A 19,677-nucleotide genomic window follows, 5' to 3' on the forward strand; every position below is an offset into this window, starting at 1 on the left:
TATAATTTTTCTTTTTTACTATTTAATCAGTATCGGATTTGAAAAATTAAATTATTTTTTCGTAAACTCTGCTGGACAGCTTTGAAAATATATTTAAAAGATATTTTTGTTAAAATGGAATTGATTCTACAAAAGGAATGCATGCCTATCTTAGTTTAACATAGTTACTCAATTAATAGTTTTCAGTTGCTTATAAGAATAACTGAAACTAATGTGAGTCTACTACAAATTGAAGTATTCACCTAGCGTCATAATGTCACTGAAAACCTAGAAGCTGTTTTCCAACTGTCTCTTAGTGTCACAACACCTTTGGGCTATTTCTACACGTACCTAGTGTCACTTGTTGTCATTTAATACCACATGTGTGCTCTTTGGTTTTAAACTCTTCTTTTTAATCAATTTCAAAGAACTATATTGCGTGTTTGAATTATTTGGAATCAAAGTTTGCTTAAAATATATACATATTAATAAAAGTTATGTTATATACGTATTTTATGAGTAGCCTTTAGAAAGGATGTTTTAACCCGTCACAAATCAATGTAATTTGATTTGCATCGCTCTGTAAAAAGACCCCTAAATAATGATAGAGTTAAGTTTATGAAGATTTTATTCTGTAAGAATACTTAATTTTTCCTTTTTTTAAACCAGAACGTATTGATGAAGTCGTAAAAAGTTTCCGAATGACCCCTTGCACATTGCACCTCCGCCTGTCTACCATTTCCACCATTTCTGGAGTTAGTGACTCCCTAAATTTCGGACAGGATAGGCACATGTAAGTGTCTGCGCAATTGTGCAATGGATCAAAAGACACAGAACATTCATGATTATTTAAAGCTGTACAAAATTTGATATATTGGTTATTAAAGCCAACACATTTATATCACTATACTTAATTATTTATTTATTACGTTGCCTATGATTTGTAAATTACCTTTTTTTCCTGTACATTAACAGAATGTGACAACTGTATTTATGTTGTGTGCTTTCTGTACGGCAATAGTGGTTTTATAGAATAATTCTTATTTATACAAACCTTGCTTTCTTTTTTGTTGTTTTCTTGTGGAACCTACATTTTCATGTCAAAACACGCTTGGAAAACTACTTTGTAATACCTGACATTTCACTTGGTTTTAGTCACATCGTAAGTTTCTTGATCTCAAGTAAAATCGCCTAAAATGTCACCTTAAATAGTCTTGGTTGCGCCATTTTGGGAGAAGATGTCCCTGTGACTGTGTAGTGCAAAATTGATATGCTGTGAGGCACAATCGCCATGTGTGACGTGCCTGCAACGGATCAATAGTGGCACTACAATGTATGTTCCCCAAGGGGTCAATAGTGGTACTACATGTACATATTGTGAGGCAGTAGTGGTACTGTTTCCCAAGGGGTTAATAGTTAGTGCTACATGTACATGGTTGTCCCAAAGGGTCAAAAGTGGTCAATAGTGGCACTACGTTCCAAGGGGTCAATAGTGGTATGTCCCAATAGTGTTGCTGTAGTTTACATGTAATAATAGTTTACAGGATTTACATGTTAATGTGAACATGTGTACAATGTACATGTCAGGTGTGCTTGCAAGATATACAGTACATTGTAAAGTGATTTTTAGGTAGGAACTGAACTTGTGGTGTGTTTTGACATTGTATGGTGCACTTAACAGGAAGATTAAAGAAAAGGGATCATAGAAACAACACCTTTGGAAAGCCCACAATGTCAGTCTACCAAACATGTCTGTACATTTGTACTTGTTAAGCAAGATTGGGGGAGAAAAGTATGACACGATTTCTAGAACCATTATTGCAACTTAACTTGGTATAAATAGAATAAATAGACAACGGCTGGACTTTGATCAGCTAGCATCCCTTTGCCAAAATTGACAAAGATCGTGGTTTACAAAATGATCTAAAGAGTTATTTATTATAGGTGATGTAGATCGAATGAAACACTTGTTTTTTTATTTCCATGCTTTACAAAAGCATTTATTATGTACGTCTCACACTAACAAGTCTTGATCCCGATGTAGTTTTCTTCTCTAGTCGTCCATCTTGCATGGATCTGGTGGATACAAGTTTCAAGTACAACAGTGCTTGTAATATATAAAGACACAACCAGTTGCTGTCTGACGACCCTTCATGTTTCAACAACCAACAGCATGCTAAACCAACCTACTACAGCTGTACATCAGTAAGGCAGAATACATGTGTGTTTACAGCCAAACTGTTTGACGACGCTGCAGATTACAGCAACCAACAGCATGCTAAACCAACCTACTACAGCTGTACATCAGTAAGGCAGAATACATGTGTGTATACAGCCAAACTGTTTGACGACGCTGCAGATTACAGCAACCAACAGCATGCTAAACCAACCTACTACAGCTGTAAATCAGTAAGGCAGAATACATGTGTGTAAACAGCCAAATTGTTTGATGACCCTGCAGATTACAGCAACCAACAGCATGCTAAACCAACCTATTGCAGCTGTACATCAGTAAGGCAGAATACATGTGTGTATACAGCCAAACTGTTTGATGACCCTGCAGATTACAGCAACCAACAGCATGCTAAACCAACCTACTACAGCTGTACATCAGTAAGGCAGAATAAATGTGTGTTTACAGCCAAACTGTTTGACGACCCTGCAGATTACAGCAACCAACAGCATGCTAAACCAACACGTTACAGCTGTACATCAGTAAGGCAGAATACATGTATGTATACAGCCAAATTGTTTGACGACCCTGCAGATTATAGCAACCAACACCATGCTAAACCAACCAGCTACAGCTGTACATCAGTAAGGCAGAATACATGTATGTATACAGCCAAATTGTTTGACGACCCTGCAGATTACAGCAACCACAGCATGCTAAACCAACCTGCTACAGCTGTACATCAGTAAGGCAGAATACATGTGTGTATAAAGCCAAACTGTTTGACGACCCTGCAGATTACAGCAACCAACACCATGCTAAACCAACCTGCTACAGCTGTACATCAGTAAGGCAGAATAAATGTGTGTATACAGCCAAACTGTTTGACGACCCTGCAGATTACAGCAACCAACAGCATGCTAAACCAACCTACTGCAGCTGTACATCAGTAAGGCAGAATACATGTATGTATACAGCCAAACTGTTTGACGACCCTGCAGATTACAGCAACCAACAGCATGCTAAACCAACCTACTACAGCTGTACATCAGTAAGGCAGAATACATGTATGTATACAGCCAAATTGTTTGACGACCCTGCAGATTACAGCAACCAACAGCATGCTAAACCAACCTGCTACAACTGTACATGTACATGTACATCAGTAAGGCACATGTATGTATGCAGCCCTGTTGATTGCTGACCCGGCACACATTTTAACGTTGTAAATAAATAACCAGCTAGCTGTTTGTTTGTAAATAAGGCTTTTCTAGACTAGAATAGACAGTCAGTGAATTGTTGTACAAAGAAAACGTGTTATATCTATTTTGAAAAAGGATGGTCATTTAGGTTTCTACATTAGCAACTCGTGGCAAATTTTATTAAACAGTGTGAGCGAATCATCCTGATTAATTATTCACTTGATTTGTAGCAAATATGATTTGAATTCATTTGCATGATGGTGTGCGCAATATGAATACAATATTAAAATCTGAAGCAACTGAAAGAAAAAGACTCAAAAAACATTAGATTTATTTCAGAAGTTTTTATTTCTTCAATATATTGGACAGTGTTTAATAGCACCCATATTTTATATTAAACCGTCTGTCTGGAAGCTACTAATTAGAAGTACTTAAAAATTGCATAAATACATGTATATTGTTTTTAAAAAAAAACGTAAAGGATTGTAAAACTTTAAGTTGCAACCCAGACATGTCACGTAAGAAAACACAACAAACACAGAAAAACTTTTGAAGTTATTGCCAAGAACAAGTAAATGGCTTACAAAATGTTCAAATTTTGGTCACAAGTTTCATTACTAGTTCATTATTTTTGTGCACAATTTGACAAAGACACATTTTTGTGCAAAATTTGACAAGTTCACAAGGCTATATGTAGCCTTGTACACATTTTTGTGCAAAATGTTTGTGCCTCGTACACATTTTTGACAAGTTCACAAGGCTATAGTCTTGTAGATTTTTGTGAAAAATTTGACAAGTTCACAAGGCCTTGTACACATTTTTGTGCAAAACTTGACAAGTTCACAAGGCTATAGCCTTGTACACATTTTTGTGCAAAACTTGACAAATTCACAAGGCTCATAGCCTTGTCCACATTTTTGTGCAAAATTTGACAAGTTCACAAGACCTTGTACACATTTTTGTACACAATTTTGCAAGTTCACAAGGCTATAGCCTTGTGTACATTTTTGTGCCTTGTACACATTTGACTTGTACACATTTTTGTGCAAAATTTGACAAGTTCACAAGGCACATTTATGCGCAAAATTTGTCTTGTACACATTTTTGTGAAAAATTTGGCAAGTTCACAAGGCTATAGCCTTGTACACATTTTTATATAGCCTTGTACACATTTATATAGCCTTGTACACATTTGTGTGCAAAATTTGACAAGTTCACAAGGCTATAGCCTTGTACACATTTTTATATAGCCTTGGACACATTTTTGCGCAAAATTTGTATTGTACACATTTCTGTGCAGAATTTGACAAGTTCACAAGGCTATACATTTTTGTGCAAAATTTGGCAAGTTCACAAGGCTATAGCCTTGTACACATTTTTATATAGCCTTGTACACATTTTTGTGCAAAATTTGACAAGTTCACAAGGCTATAGTCTTGTACACATTTTTGTGCAAAATTTGACAAGTTCACAAGGCTATAGCCTTGTGTACATTTTTGTGCAAAATTTGACAAGTTCACAAGGCTATAGCCTTGTACACATTTTTGTGCAAAATTAGGCAAGTTCACAAGGCTATAGCCTTGTGTACATTTTTGTGCAAAATTTGACAAGTTCACAAGGCTATAGCCTTGTACACATTTTTATATAGCCTTGGACACATTTTTGCGCAAAATTTGTCTGGTACACATTTTTGTGCAAAATTTGACTAGTTCACAAGGCTATAGCCTTGTGTACATTTTTGTGCAAAATTTGACAAGTTCACAAGGCTATAGCCTTGTACACATTTTTATATAGCCTTGTGTACATTTTTACGAAAAATTTGTATTGTACACATTTTTGTGCAAAATTTGACTTGTTCACAAGGCTATAGCCTTGTACACATTTCTGTGCAAAATTTGACAAGTTCACAAGGCTATAGCCTTGTGTACATTTTTGTGCAAAATTTGTATTGTACACATTTCTGTGCAAAATTTGACAAGTTCACAAGGCTATAGCCTTGTACACATTTTTGTGCAGAATTTGGCAAGTTCACAGCCTTGTGTACATTTTTGTGCAAAATTTGACAAGTTCACAAGGCACATTTTTGCGCAAAATTTGTCTTGTACACATTTTTGTGCAAAATTTGGCAAGTTCACAAGGCTATAGCCTTGTACACATTTTTATATAGCCTTGTACACATTTATATAGCCTTGTACACATTTCTGTGCAAAATTTGACAAGTTCACAAGGCTATAGCCTTGTACACATTTTTGTGCAGAATTTGGCAAGTTCACAGCCTTGTGTACATTTTTGTGCAAAATTTGACAAGTTCACAAGGCTATAGCCTTGTACACATTTTTGTGCAGAATTTGGCAAGTTCACAGCCTTGTGTACATTTTTGTGCAAAATTTGACAAGTTCACAAGGCTATAGCCTTGTACACATTTTTATATAGCCTTGGACACATTTTTGCGAAAAATTTGTATTGTACACATTTTTGTGCAAAATTTGACAAGTTCACAAGGCTATAGCCTTGTGTACATTTTTGTGCAAAATTTGACAAGTTCACAAGGCTATAGCCTTGTACACATTTTTGTGCAAAATTAGGCAAGTTCACAAGGCTACATTTTTGTGCAAAATTTGACAAGTTCACAAGGCTATAGCCTTGTACACATTTTTATATAGCCTTGGACACATTTTTGCGCAAAATTTGCCTTGTACACATTTTTGTGCAAAATTTGACAAGTTCACAAGGCTATAGCCTTGTACACATTTTTATATAGCCTTGTGTACATTTTTACGAAAAATTTGTATTGTACACATTTTTGTGCAAAATTTGACTTGTACACATTTCTGTGCAAAATTTGACAAGTTCACAAGGCTATAGCGTTGTGTACATTTTTGTGCAAAATTTGATAAGTTCACAAGGCTATAGCCTTGTACACATTTTTGCGCAAAATTTGTATTGTACACATTTTTGTGCAGAATTTGGCAAGTTCACAGCCTTGTGTACATTTTTGTGCAAAATTTGACAAGTTCACATTTTTATATAGCCTTGTACACATTTTTGCGCAAAATTTGTATTGTACACATTTTTGTGCAAAATTTGACAAGTTCACAAGGCTATAGCCTTGTACACATTTTTGTGCAAAATTTGACAAGTTCACAAGGCCTTGTGTACATTTTTGTGCAAAATTTGACAAGTTCACAAGGCCTTGTACACATTTTTGTGCAAAATTTGACAAGTTAACAAGGCTACATGTATATCCTTGTATATATTTTTGTGCAAAAATTGACAAGTTCACAAGGCCTTGTACACATTTTTGTGCAAAATTTGACAAGTTCACAAGGCTATAGCGTTGTGTACATTTTTGTGCAAAATTTGACAAGTTCACAAGGCTATAGCCTTGTACACATTTTTGCGCAAAATTTGTATTGTACACATTTCTGTGCAAAATTTGACAAGTTCACAAGGCTATAGCCTTGTACACATTTTTGTGCAGAATTTGGCAAGTTCACAGCCTTGTATACATTTTTGTGCAAAATTTGACACGTTCACAAGGCTATAGCCTTGTACACATTTTTTCACAAGGCTGTGTACACATTGACAAGGCCACATAGCATTTTCTGACACAATTTGACAAAATGCTGGACTTACCACTTGTGTTTTGCTACCCTAATTTTTTGACCAAATTCAAACAAAATTCTGGACTAACCCTTGTTTTTTTCTTCAATTTGTGGCTTCAATATGTTAAACATGCTTGACTTAACCCTTGTCACTTTTGTTACATTTTTTACTAAAATTTGATTAAAATGCTTGACTTACCCCTTCTGTTTTTTTTTTACCTAAATTTTGAGATTGAAGTTTGATTGAATTGCTGAGGGTTTTTTTTCTTCAAACTTGACTTGTGGTCACATACAGTGCAAATACCTTGACGTTAGGCTATGTTGTATAGACGATGTGACCTCTGACTTCACACGAAAACCATAACATGATTCGCGCGCATACCGCCGGGCAAAACCTTTGTGTTTTGGCAGCCAGCTAGAAAGTGTACGTAATCTTACTATGACTACGCAACTCAGTGCGCGGCGAAACATGACGTATATAGCGTTTTGTCAACAGAGGGCGGTTTGAATGTAAACATAGGTCACATCGTCTATAGTTTAATCAATAAGGCACTGCTCTGGTATTTGACATAAAAAATATAATTGATTGAATACATTATAATACAAGGTGATTTATTGAAAACGATGCCAACTCAAAAAGGTTCTCAAGATGTCTGCCTTCCTGCTTAAGACTGTGTCCAAATTACAAAAGCCGCTTGATCGTCCCATGAAGTGTTGAGAAATAGACATCCTGTAGCAACAGTATACTTTTAGCAGCAGCCGCAGCATACAGACACAGCCTAACAAGTCGAAAGATTGTCTTGGGAACCTTATCATAGACTGGTACCTATTATGAAGACCTAACTAACTGAAACTATAAATTTAAGAAACTTGTTGATTTTACCCCGTTAAAAAAAAAATAATAACTACACATACTTTACATAGATTTGGAAGAACAAAAATGAGAAGTTTTCAAGTTTAAATGTGAAAGCTAGTTTCCATAGAACTTCCTATGTTTTTTTCCAGCTTTTGACCTATTTGTCAAATATTAACACTTCCCAAACAATATCTCATACCCGGGTTAAAAATTGAATAAAACTTCATCAATAGAGTCTATTTCCCCTTGTCCATAAAACCTCTTAAATATAAGCTAATAAAACTGAAATATAATACAAAGTAATATCCTTTAAAAAGTCTACCACCAGCACTGATCAAACTGCACCGAAAGTTATTTTAAAAATCATTTACACACAATTTTGAGAAGTCAACTTGTTCCTTTGTACTAAACGTTTTCCCAGGTCATTCTCGGCAAATAAGGAAACAATTTAAGCATCACATAATATATTTTGTATGAGCTTTAAATCTTTTCAAAACAGTTCTTCAGTTTCACTTCAAGCAATTGTTCATTTGTGTGAAGCCAAATGTCACCATTTCCACTGGACCAGCATTCAAATTTGCTGCAGCTTTTCGTAGAATTCTACAGTTGCGACTACTCCACTTAATTGACTGTGATTTCGCATGGCTACTAAAACGAACGCCTAAGCTGCTTTGATCGTAATGCTACATAAATTCTCAAGCCTCAAAATGTTGATGAATGGTTTCAAATAAATAGGCAAAAATCCCTTGAATACATCTGCATGAAAGTGAAGCAGCCTGCTTGTTTGCCGGAAATGACCAAAACAACCTAAAAACCAAATAAAAACTCTTTAAAATTCATTTATTGTAGCGAATCATTTTTCTGTACATTTTCGTTACTCCAATATCTTTGACATTCACCAGTTAGTCAGCACACAGTAAGTTAATATAATAACGAAACAAAACTTATTTTCTGACAGTGTAAAATATTTTCAGAAGGGGTGTCAAAAGGATTGTTTGATCCATCATTCTTGAATGACGGGTATTTCATTTCAGTTCAATGTTTTTATTTCGGACGTTTGTCTTCAGAAGTGAAAACACACGTTTTATTTAAATGTGAGGTAGATCAATGCTAAGTTCCTTATAAAGAAGGTTTTAGAAGTGGGATACAAACTCAAGGCATTTCAAGTTGCTATTTTCATAAAGCACTATTTACCTTTGTTTTTATTTCTGTGAATTTTGTTGGGTCATTTTTTTCCCAAAGGGTAATGGTTTCTGTTCTCCATTTCATCATTGCGACCTGAATCATTTCATTATGAGCTGAATCCACATTGAGATCCTTTTAAATTTCATTGAAATTTCAAAAACAAACTCACAGAATATCAAGATGCTGTTTTTTTATTATTTACAATTCCCTTTTTTTTCTTCATTTCACTAAAAGTTTTTAGAGAACTCATGAATTGTACAACTCGGATATATTAAGTACAAATTAAACGAACTTACAAATTAGGTATTACAACATCATGTTAATATCTGTGAAGTCCATAACATGACATTGTCATTGTCGTTACTATGACATTTTCGCCATCATGACATCGGTCACATTCTCTATACCACCAGGTAGTACTGTAGCAGGATCTAACATGGCAGCTGGCTCTGTATAAAGCACTCCTTTAGGATGAAAAGACAAGTTATTAAAAGTGCATTATAAAATGGAAGTTGAAATAAAACATGAAAACAAGTCCGACCTGATACTTCATGAAGGCAATGAAAGCGATTGCCTCCATTCCAATCCCCTTGCCCTGGTCATTGCCTTTGTGCCCTTCGGTAGAAATTTTTAGTTTCCTCATAGGATGCCCTTTCCCAAAGAGAAAATAACTTGGTGCCCTTGCCCTTCAAACAAGAAGCATACAGGGCTGACAACTAGACCACCAGACTTTGCAACTTTACAACGAATCAGATGGGAACCAATTGGAAGGATCCAGTGGTTACCCAGGTATGGATGTAGGATTTTTTACCAGAGAAGGATGAAAAAAAAATTAAAATTAATAACAAGCCAACAAGAAACGTGGAGGGTCATTAAATTTAAAGGGTCATATTGATTACGGACCTGAGCCTACTGACACCAGCTGTTGGCACAAGAGTCTGGACACAAGCTGCGAGGACATCCCGACAAACAAAAGTGTGCATACACAAGAGTACAGACAAAAGTGTGAGGACATAAGCTGTGGCCACATTTTGAGGGCATGACTGTTAATAAAAAGTGGAAGGCGGCATGGCGCAATAGACTGTGATTTCATTCATTTGGACCCACCAATGAAGGCTGGCTGCCTAAAAGCTTGCATATATTATTATATTATATAACAATAACAAAAGTTGCTTAAATTCCATTTAACCAATTAAATTGTAGTGCGCAGTTTATAAATACTGTAACTTAACCCCTTTTAGTCAGTCAGTCATGGGAGTTAAAGAAATTGCCAGATAATTTACCAAAAGAAAAATGAACAAGCAAATCATCTTTGGACTCCCAAACAATTTAACCGTTTTCAGTTGTCGTCGCTTTAATTTCTTTGTGACCTGTTATTCTCCTAACAAAAATCACTTCCAAATCTAATTTCACATAAACAAAGAAAGGGGGGGCAGTATTGACTCAAATCATTGAATGGCAAAACTTTGACAAAATCTTCAAACCATTACCTTAAAGGAACACGTTACGTTGCCTTGGATAGGTCGAGTTGGTCTTTGAAAAGCGGTTGAAACCATGTTGTGAATGCTAATGGTTAGATAGATAAACTAAAGGTACAATTGATCCACACATACATGCCCTGAAATTGCATGGTTTTCCTTTCACGTCGCGAAGAAACACGGTCGACCATTTTGCGGAGTCAAAAATTATGGCAGACTGTGTTTCTTCGCGACGTAAAAGGAAAACCGTGCAATTTCATACAGATGGTTTCAAACGCTTTTCAGAGACCAACCCTACTTTGGCAATGTGCTCCTTTAAAACCTAGGTACATTGTGGATTCCAGGGTTGAGAGTAATTACTAACGAAAAAGTCTGAAATGGCATTTCTACTGTTTGGTTACCCCCTGGCGTTATAGATTCCAAGAGGCTTTTAGAAAGTATCCAAAGCACCAGAGAAGTAGACGAATAAGCAGTATTTCTTTATTTGTGGACAAAAATATTGTCTGATTTTCTTCACCAGGCCGACATAAAAAGACTAAATTCAGCCAAAAGACTCGACAATCTCATCCCTGGTTTTCCCTGTGATCTTACCTGCTATACAAGCAGTCATGAAACATGCCGTGGTGCCGGAAATCAAAGCTCTTACTGCAACTGATGCAATATCTCCTTTCCTGTTCGGAGCCATAGAAGTGAGAGCTGCCATCATGATCCCAACGGAACCGAGGTTGGCGAAACCACAAAGGGCATACGTTGTTATCACCTCTGAACGAGCCTTTAAACAATTCAAGAAAATGAGAAAAATAATAATAATAAGCTAAGGATGTTGTTAAACAGGCATTATACTTGGTCCTTAGAAAAAAAAGTAGGAAAGTTGTATTGAGTGTAAGGGATGACTTACATCTTCAATTAAAGCCATTATACACTTTCGGTACAGAAAGGAAGAAAAAAAGTTCACAGATTTACAAATAACTTACAGGATTTCCAAATAACTTACAGGGTTTACAGAAGGTAATAGTGAAAGACTTCTCTTGGTATATTATCCCATGAAATGCTTTACTTTTTAAGTAAACATTAAAACAATCTCAATTCTCGATAACGAGAATTACGGATTTATTTTAAACACGTCATGACACGGCAAAACGTGGGGAAACAAGGGTGGGTTTTCCCCATTATTTTCTCCCGACTCCGATGACCGATTGAGCCTAAACTTTCACAGATTTGTTATTTGATATATAAGTTGTGGTACACGAAGTGTTGGTTGGACAATATTGTTCACATAAAGTGTCCAATGGCTTTAAGGCGTAGGCTTTAACAGACTTTTCAGGCTAATAAAATTTCTTTTGTCTTTTACGAAAGGCCAAAAAATAAGAAATCAGACGCAAGTAGGAAATATGTCATGCCATGTTACATGTATACGCAAGAGGTGAAACCTTAAATGTCCGACCACACTGCTGAAATCGATTTTTACAAATCTTGTCCAGAATGAAGAGACATTGGAGACGGACAACAAACTTTGCCAGATCATTCATTATAGCATGTGCATGTGGTGCTGTGTTCTTGGTGCACCACAACGATTTCTGGAACACCCACCACATTAAACAAACTGCTTTCAAGGTTTGAAATCTGTCAGCCACGTTTTTTCTTTCCCCACTGTTTTTCTTCAAGTTCCTGCATTTCGAAGTTCAGATGCAATCTTTTAAACTTTTGCTCAAAAAAGTTCGGAGAAAGTCCTCGGATTGCATCACTACATGTATGTTTACAGAGCATGTACAATCATGTACTAACATTTTGTGCAGACCCTTAAGTAAGCCCTAGACTTGATCTCAAGTCAGAGACAACACAAAACTCTCCCACAGATTTGTTATCAAACTCGCAATCCAACTGTGATCGTTGGCTAATGCAAAGGTTAATCCACAAGAGGGCGCTACTTCAGGCAAAAATGTGTTATGTAACACATGTAAAAGAACTCAGTGCACTCATTTGAAACGAAAGGTTTGCCCCGGGTTCATAACTCAAAACATAGTCCAACATATCTTGCACGAAATACTGTATGCTACAGCGCCAGAGCGTCACGGACATGTGCGCTATATAAGAAGCCACAATTATTATTATAATTATTAATAATGTATTGGCTCTTCGGTAGACTAAAAGCTACAATTCCAGACTTGGAAACAAGTCGAGGCGAACCCTGCATCTCACACTATAGAGGGTTCAGGCTTCGAGTAGCCCTGACCATCCATGCCTCCCCTTCACTACTCAGCGCAAACCTTCGGCTTTCAAAGATGGAGATCACTTGGTTGTTGCTCAAATGCACAACTTCTTCAAGCAGGGACGAAAGAAATCAACATACCACATCAAATCAGGTTTACTGAACTTATTGACAATTTTAATATATTTTGCTTCAAATTGAAAGAAACTCAGATGGTTATTACAACAGTGGTGTTCATGAATATATTATGAATACAATCATTTCATTTTTGAAATATATTAATTGAGCTCATCAAACGAATGAAAACTTTTGTAAATATGGGATTCTCATTCATTAAAAATATCTACATAAAATGTCTTATAAAAATATTAGCGAAGTACACACAATTGACCTTTGACTTTCGAACCTTTGACCTCAAAGTAAAAACAATTAAAGGGAATAATTTATTATAATTTAAGACACAGGAGGCATTGAAAGGATTCTTGTTTGATTGGACAGATGCCACCTTTAAGGGGAAAAAATCAACATTATATACAATTAAAACTAGTCAGACTTGCGAATAGTAAGATCGTAACAGTTTTGAAAACTCAAATCAGTTAATTAAAATTGCATCTTTATCACTCTTATTTAAAATCTTATTTTACTGGTTATATTTACACTTAGCACACATATCTTTTTTTTCTTCATCATCAACAATTGGTAACATTGACCCTCAAATGAATACATTGCATAAAAAAATTAGAAATCTGCAAAAACAGTTTCTTTTTAAATTGTTATTAACAGTTAACAAAGAACCTTAATCTCAGTAGAAAAAAACCACACTGTTAAAATAATCTCATAGAATTCAATAAATGTTTTTCCTTGTTTGTAAGCCAAACACCTACACATCTTAGGAAAAACAATCGGCTGTGTAACTCTCGCACTTATAAAAGAAGGGAACAAAAAGACCTTTTAAAATCCAATTCACACACAAATCTTGAAAAAAAAATACCCTGGGCAATGTGCTGTAATTACAAGTTCAATTTTGTATAAAACACTAATAATTTGTTAACTATGACACAAAACCAAAACTTGGGATGAGGATGGTTATTCTTGAGAAACCCAATTTGACAATCCTACCTGAATTTGTGCAACCGTAAAAAAAAATAAAACCGATATGGTTGGAATTAACTTGGTAATAAAAGATTGAATATACGCACAAGACTTTCACAGCATGTATGTAGACAAATTTTCTTTTTTTTTTTACATAAGGAAGACAAATATAAACCCGAATACTGAATTGAATTGGCAAAACTCTCTGCCACTGCACCAAACTATTTGTATCTTTAGCAAACATTTTTTAATAACTTAATATTATAACCCCCCCATATGAGGAGAAGAACTCCTTTAAAATTCTGGTATTGTTTAAACAGGTGAAACAAAGTTCAACACGCACCGGGAAAAAAAATAATTACAAAATTGCAAATTATTTACGATATGTAATGCTTGAGCAAATACTGAAGTGATAAAAACAATCTATTTAATTACAACGTGTCTCGACAAATAATGAGCCTCGACAAATCCCCTGTACTATGCAAAGCCCACCCATTCTATGGATTATTTTTTTGCGCGATCAATTTTGGAAGACAGTGTAATATAGAACATCTTTGTGTAAAGAAATCTTTAAATTATTATTGACTTTCTTAAAATACCGTGTGAATATATGAGACTACGTGCGTCTGTTGGTGTTTTTGCAGAAGAAAAACAAATAACACTTGTTTCATACTCATTGCAACATCATCAACATTATAATTTTGTCAAAACATTTTAAACTTATCTGGTTTGTAAATTGTTCACAAACAAATGAAGCCTTATTTGAAACTGGATTGATATGTTGAAGTTGAGGGTGAGAGAGTTTGTAAAGCGCAACAAAACCCTTCCACCAATTATGAAGGTGGACATGTTTCATGCAAGGTGTGTTTTAACAAAATGCTTATATTTGAGAATAAAGGAAGTCAAGGTAAATTATCAAGAACCAGGCCTCGGCAGGTTTAAACCACAAGTTGAAAACTGATTCAACACACTTTGTTTCCCATTCATAAATACCTTTTCGGTCAAAAACATCAACACTTTTTGGTCAAACAGTAAAATAAGCGCAAAAATTATAATTGTTCAATGATTTCTTATAACACAACACCCCTCCAGCTATGAAATGGTAAGGCCCAGTCAAGGTCCTCTGGTCAACAACTCCTTATAAGGGAATGCTGTGCGCGTCACGCGTATCGCGTGATGTGGCACAACTGTTTCAGCCGTTGCTCTCGACCAATAGGAATGAAGAAACTGTCTGTTAAGAACAGGTGCATTGCTAGAGCAGATGTCTTACCACTAGACCACCGATCTAGCCCGGCTAGAGGAAGTTGGAATGCTATGTGTTAGCAGCAGGTAGTGCATCGCTTTTAATCAATAAATTTAAGAATGCATGCCACGCATGCATTGAGTGTACATGTAGTAGGGTGATCACCATCTCTTACTTAACAACGCAAAAGCTTGCCCAGAATCATGTGACATCGCAACCGTTTCTATAGTCTTAGGAATTAAAACTTCAGGTGGAAACTTAAACGAGTCAATACACCAGACAGTAGACAAATATATCTCGCAACGGCATATTGCTGACCCTGCCCTGACATGGTGACGATGGACCCTTTTCATGGAATATATGTAAATTGTACATAGCGAGTGCACACTCTCATTTTGGTTGGCAAAATGAGGGAATATCGCGCTGTTTTGTACATGGTTAAAGGCTGCGTGATGCAGACGTGATTGTGCGTCTGCTTAGTGAACAACTCTATGGCGCTTGCCAACCAACAGGGTCTGTACGCAATACGTATGCGTGAATGTAATAAGCATGTTTCATGAAAATGGTCCATTCAACTCCAAGCTTAAACTCCTTTATGATCCTGTAGATGGTGGTGAGCCTGTTTCATTTCTATCATGTAGTTGGTGTAGTCAGATTAGAGACGGGAGAAATTCCACCAGGCATTATGGTCGTACCTAGGAAGTTTTCAGTCGGGGGCACGTACAGAACACCTGAAAATAAGAAAATTTGTTGACCATTGATATTGGTTATTTGGGGCTTTGAGGGTGAAACAGGTTAAAATTACATAGAATTTACATTTATTTCAAAATGAAATATTTCACTACAAAACGACTACATTATAAATTTCATAATCAGTAAGATTTCAGAATAAATATAAATGATGTTTTTATCCCTAACAGTCCTGAATAATAACTTTATCTAAATAAAACAAACAGTAATAATTGTAAATAACTAATTCCTCACTATTGACAAACTTAAGATTATTTTAAATAGCAAAAATTCTCTCTCAACACTAACATATCTCTATGTTATGGTCTAAATGTGATGGTCTATTACCAAACCAGACACTTCCAGCCCAAACTCAAACTACATGTACATGTAGGTTTCTAAAACTTTCTTATCAAATAGTTTTAGAACAACCTAATACGGGCCTGAAAGGTAAGCATTGAACAAATGTAGAATATTTAAGACATCAAATCACATTGATCAGACAAGGAATATCATTTTTGAGAGGGGCAAGGCCATTTTCATTTTGAAAAGGGCACTCCCACTCGAAAATCTTAAAGTCTATGGAAACTTTTGAAAGGGGCACCAAGGCCAGGACCAGGGCAACAGAGACCATGATTTCAGTGGGCTCAGTGAAATTCAAAGCCTGCATTCAATGTTACATTTTTTTATGGTCCATTTTATGAACAGCAATTTGAAAAGCTATTTCGCTGATCAATTTAACAATTCATGTGTCAATGAAAAGTGCTTGAGAATACAAAATCTGCAAAGAGTGACTCAATAATTGTATTTATTGTTCATTTTGGTGTCTTTGTAACAAAAAAGTGTACCCCTTATCGTGGCTGTGCACTTTTGTGTTTTCATAATGATCTATTTATTTGTTAATATAAACATGTTACTTTTAATGTTCCATTTATAAGTTTATTTTAGCAGACTATCAAATCAGTATTTGAGTTGTACTTTTGTTCATCTCGCAAATGGCTTATTGAATTGAAAAGTACTTCGACAATCTAAGTTACTTACCAGCGATACAAGCCGTCATGAAACACGCTATCGTACCAGCCACGAGGGAGCGAATGGCGACGGCCGCAAAGTCGCCCCTCCTAGAGGGCGCCATGGGTGTCAACCCACCCAACTGGATCCCTATGGAGCTCAGATTGGCGAACCCACAGAGGGCGTATGTCGCAATAACTTCGGAACGATCCTAATTAGGAGGTTAAGCAAGAAAGGATGGGATGCTTTGTGCTAGTTAGCATGCTACATTGCAGGAAAGGGTGGGGTAGCAGTAGGAGAGGGTTGTGTTAGAGAAGGGGAGTAAGAGTGCATGCAACTACATCTAAATAAAGCCTGGTTCATACTTCCTGCGAATGCGAGGCGATTTTTGCCAACTCATGGCTGTTTTCGCAGCGAATGTTTCGCAGGAGTTGGGCACGGACATTTGTAAGTCAACTGATGCAAATTATTCTTTGTGAATTTATGTTGACGTCACATGGCTGTTTTTCGCAGAAAATGTTTCGCAGGAGTTGAGCACAGTCAACTGATGCGAATTATTCATTGAGAATTTGTTACGTCAAAATGCAGATCACATTCGCATTCGCAGGAATTAGCTCCGTTAGCCATCCCAAACACCTTCAAAATCCAACAGCATATTTTGTCCGACTAAATAAATTTTGATTGACTGAAGACTGCACTAGTTAGTAAAGTAAAGTTACACATTACATAGGATCATGCAGACTACCATCACCAAAGCTCTACAGATAGGATGCGGACTTAACCACAGGCTATTGGATTTTGTTAGATAGAAGGATAAAGAAGTTTAAGATAGCAAGTCAAGCAAAACAAACACATAGGGCGGTGCTGGTGTTAGGTTTGTTTATTAAAAATAATACCCAAGTTAAAACTTAAACTAATCTACAAACATGCACAACAGAAGAAAATAATAATAATAATAGTGGCAATTTATAATGCGCCATGTCTGTCTAAAAGACACTCCTGGCGCAGGAGAGATGCCGAAGCCAGATAGCGAAGAATATAGTCAAGCACACAGATAAGTTTTCAAATGGGTTTTGAAGCTGGAATATGTAGTGAGTTGTCGGAGTTTAGGGGGGAGTTCGTTCCATAGTGATGGGCCAGAGTGTGAGAAAGAGCGGGCTCCCCATGAATGGCGTGTTCAAAATGAACAATTCAAAAATGAACAAGCAGTTCCACAAAATCAACGAGAGACTTTTGAGGACCCTGGGTGCAAGCAAAATATTTATGGGCAAACAGAAGTCGAATATACCTGTTTAAAAAAATATTCCATTGCTCACCGTGTGCAACAAAGAGAGACAAAGGGTACTGGAAATCATGCTCAGGAGTCTCCCTTATTTCCGGGATTACTGTGTAATACCCAACTCCAGATCTTTTTCTTTTTGTTTCTGCCAATAGACCAAGCCGATGATGGAAAATTGGTAGCGCCTTCTATTTAAAAAAATTTGCAACTGCTGTGTCTTTGTGCATAATCTAGCCACTGAAGACACAAATGGTGCGCGGTTCTCAATGCTTGCGAACCCGGTGCTCGCCCATATGGTGGTTATTGTATGCATGGACACCAAGTCAGAGACTTAGACATGCCATGGCCAATGATTGACTGTGCCTTACAGCCAAGGTTTGGCAAATTGATGATGAAAAAAAATCCTGAGACTTTAAATGAGATCATCCATTGTTTTTACTTGGTCAAGTCATGGTTTTATATTGCGATATCAATGTTTCCCAAAACCAAGTTATAAAATTAATCCTGCCTTTCAGCATAGCCAAGTTTAGGAAATGCCAAGGTGGTTAAGAGAGGTGAGCGGAATGTTGCATATTAGAAAAAAACCTACCGATAATGATATTTCGTCTGTCCCACGATGCGAGATGTACTCTGCAAGTCGCTCATAGGCCACAAACTCATTCAAAAATGTTTTGGTTCCGATGAGTTCAGCTACCACCCGACAATCCTGAGTTTCTACTCCCATCAGGAAGGCGATGGGAATGAACAAATACGAGCAGATCAGCTGGAAAAAAATTAAAATAAATCGCAATTTGTAATTTTTTCACATGACACACTTGAGCCTTGTCTAAAAGGCGAAAAATTTGAGCAGACTCCGGGAAAGAAAAGTCTCTTTAGGGTATAAAATTATGCAAGCCGCCTCCAATCACAAAAGAAACATGGAAGGAGAAACGCAAAAATATTGAACTGTATATTTAGTTCACAAAATGTCTCTTCTGGAATGAAACTCAGCTCTCACACTTCAATTAATTATGAGGAACTTCTCTTAAGGATCCTCAGGCTAGTCACAAGCAATACCAAAGCTCCTGATATACGATGTACAGCCTCAAATCCTACTTGAACTTGAAATCTTTTTCAGCCCATAACATTACAAGTTTCATCATTTTCTAGTAGTTAATCATTTAAACTCTAAGCTTTTGAGTTTTTAGCGACTTCTCACAATTACGCCAGTTTTCCAAAATCATATTATGCTTCTAGAAAACTTGCAGTAAGCGACTCATTCATAAAAACAGATTACGGGGTCAATGAAAGGTCAAGCATAAATTATCTCTTGCAGTTTGCGTGCGTGTGGCCGGTACATGTTTACACTTTGGTATTATAACACTTGTCATCACTAAATCTACTACCCAATCTATTTGGAAAGTTTCAATTCACATTTAAAGACACTGGAAACTATTGGTAATTTGTCAAAGACTAGTCTTCACAGTTGGTGTACATGTATCTCAACATTTGCATAAAATAACAAACCTGTGCAAATTTGAGCTCAATCAGTCTACGAAGTTGCGAGATAATAATGAAAGAAAAAAAAACCCCTTGTCACACGAAGTTGTGCGCTTTCAGATGCTTGATTTCGTGACCTCAAATTCTAAATCTGAGG

General features: G+C 36.3%; 1 protein-coding gene across 3 annotated transcripts in view; it reads right to left on the reverse strand.

Annotated features, from left to right (window-relative positions):
* Window positions 1-7,550: 7,550 nt before the first annotated feature.
* The window catches only part of LOC139939745 (solute carrier family 28 member 3-like), a 34,898-nt gene continuing 22,771 nt past the window's right edge, over window positions 7,551-19,677 (reverse strand). For 2 of the 3 annotated variants that reach the window (XM_071935841.1, XM_071935843.1), the window contains exons 9-11: window positions 18,631-18,804; window positions 11,070-11,250; window positions 7,551-9,464 (exon numbers count right to left, since the gene is read on the reverse strand). In XM_071935841.1, the coding sequence (XP_071791942.1) occupies window positions 9,364-9,464; window positions 11,070-11,250; window positions 18,631-18,804 (456 nt within the window). In that variant the 3' untranslated portion in view covers window positions 7,551-9,363. Of the gene's footprint in view, window positions 9,465-11,069; window positions 11,251-13,912; window positions 15,754-16,792; window positions 16,974-18,630; window positions 18,805-19,677 lie in introns of those variants that run through there. The other variant, XM_071935842.1, reaches the window with a different exon arrangement.

The sequence above is a fragment of the Asterias amurensis genome, chromosome 7 (assembly GCF_032118995.1).
Source record: "Asterias amurensis chromosome 7, ASM3211899v1".
Classification (NCBI taxonomy): Eukaryota; Metazoa; Echinodermata; class Asteroidea; order Forcipulatida; family Asteriidae; genus Asterias; species Asterias amurensis.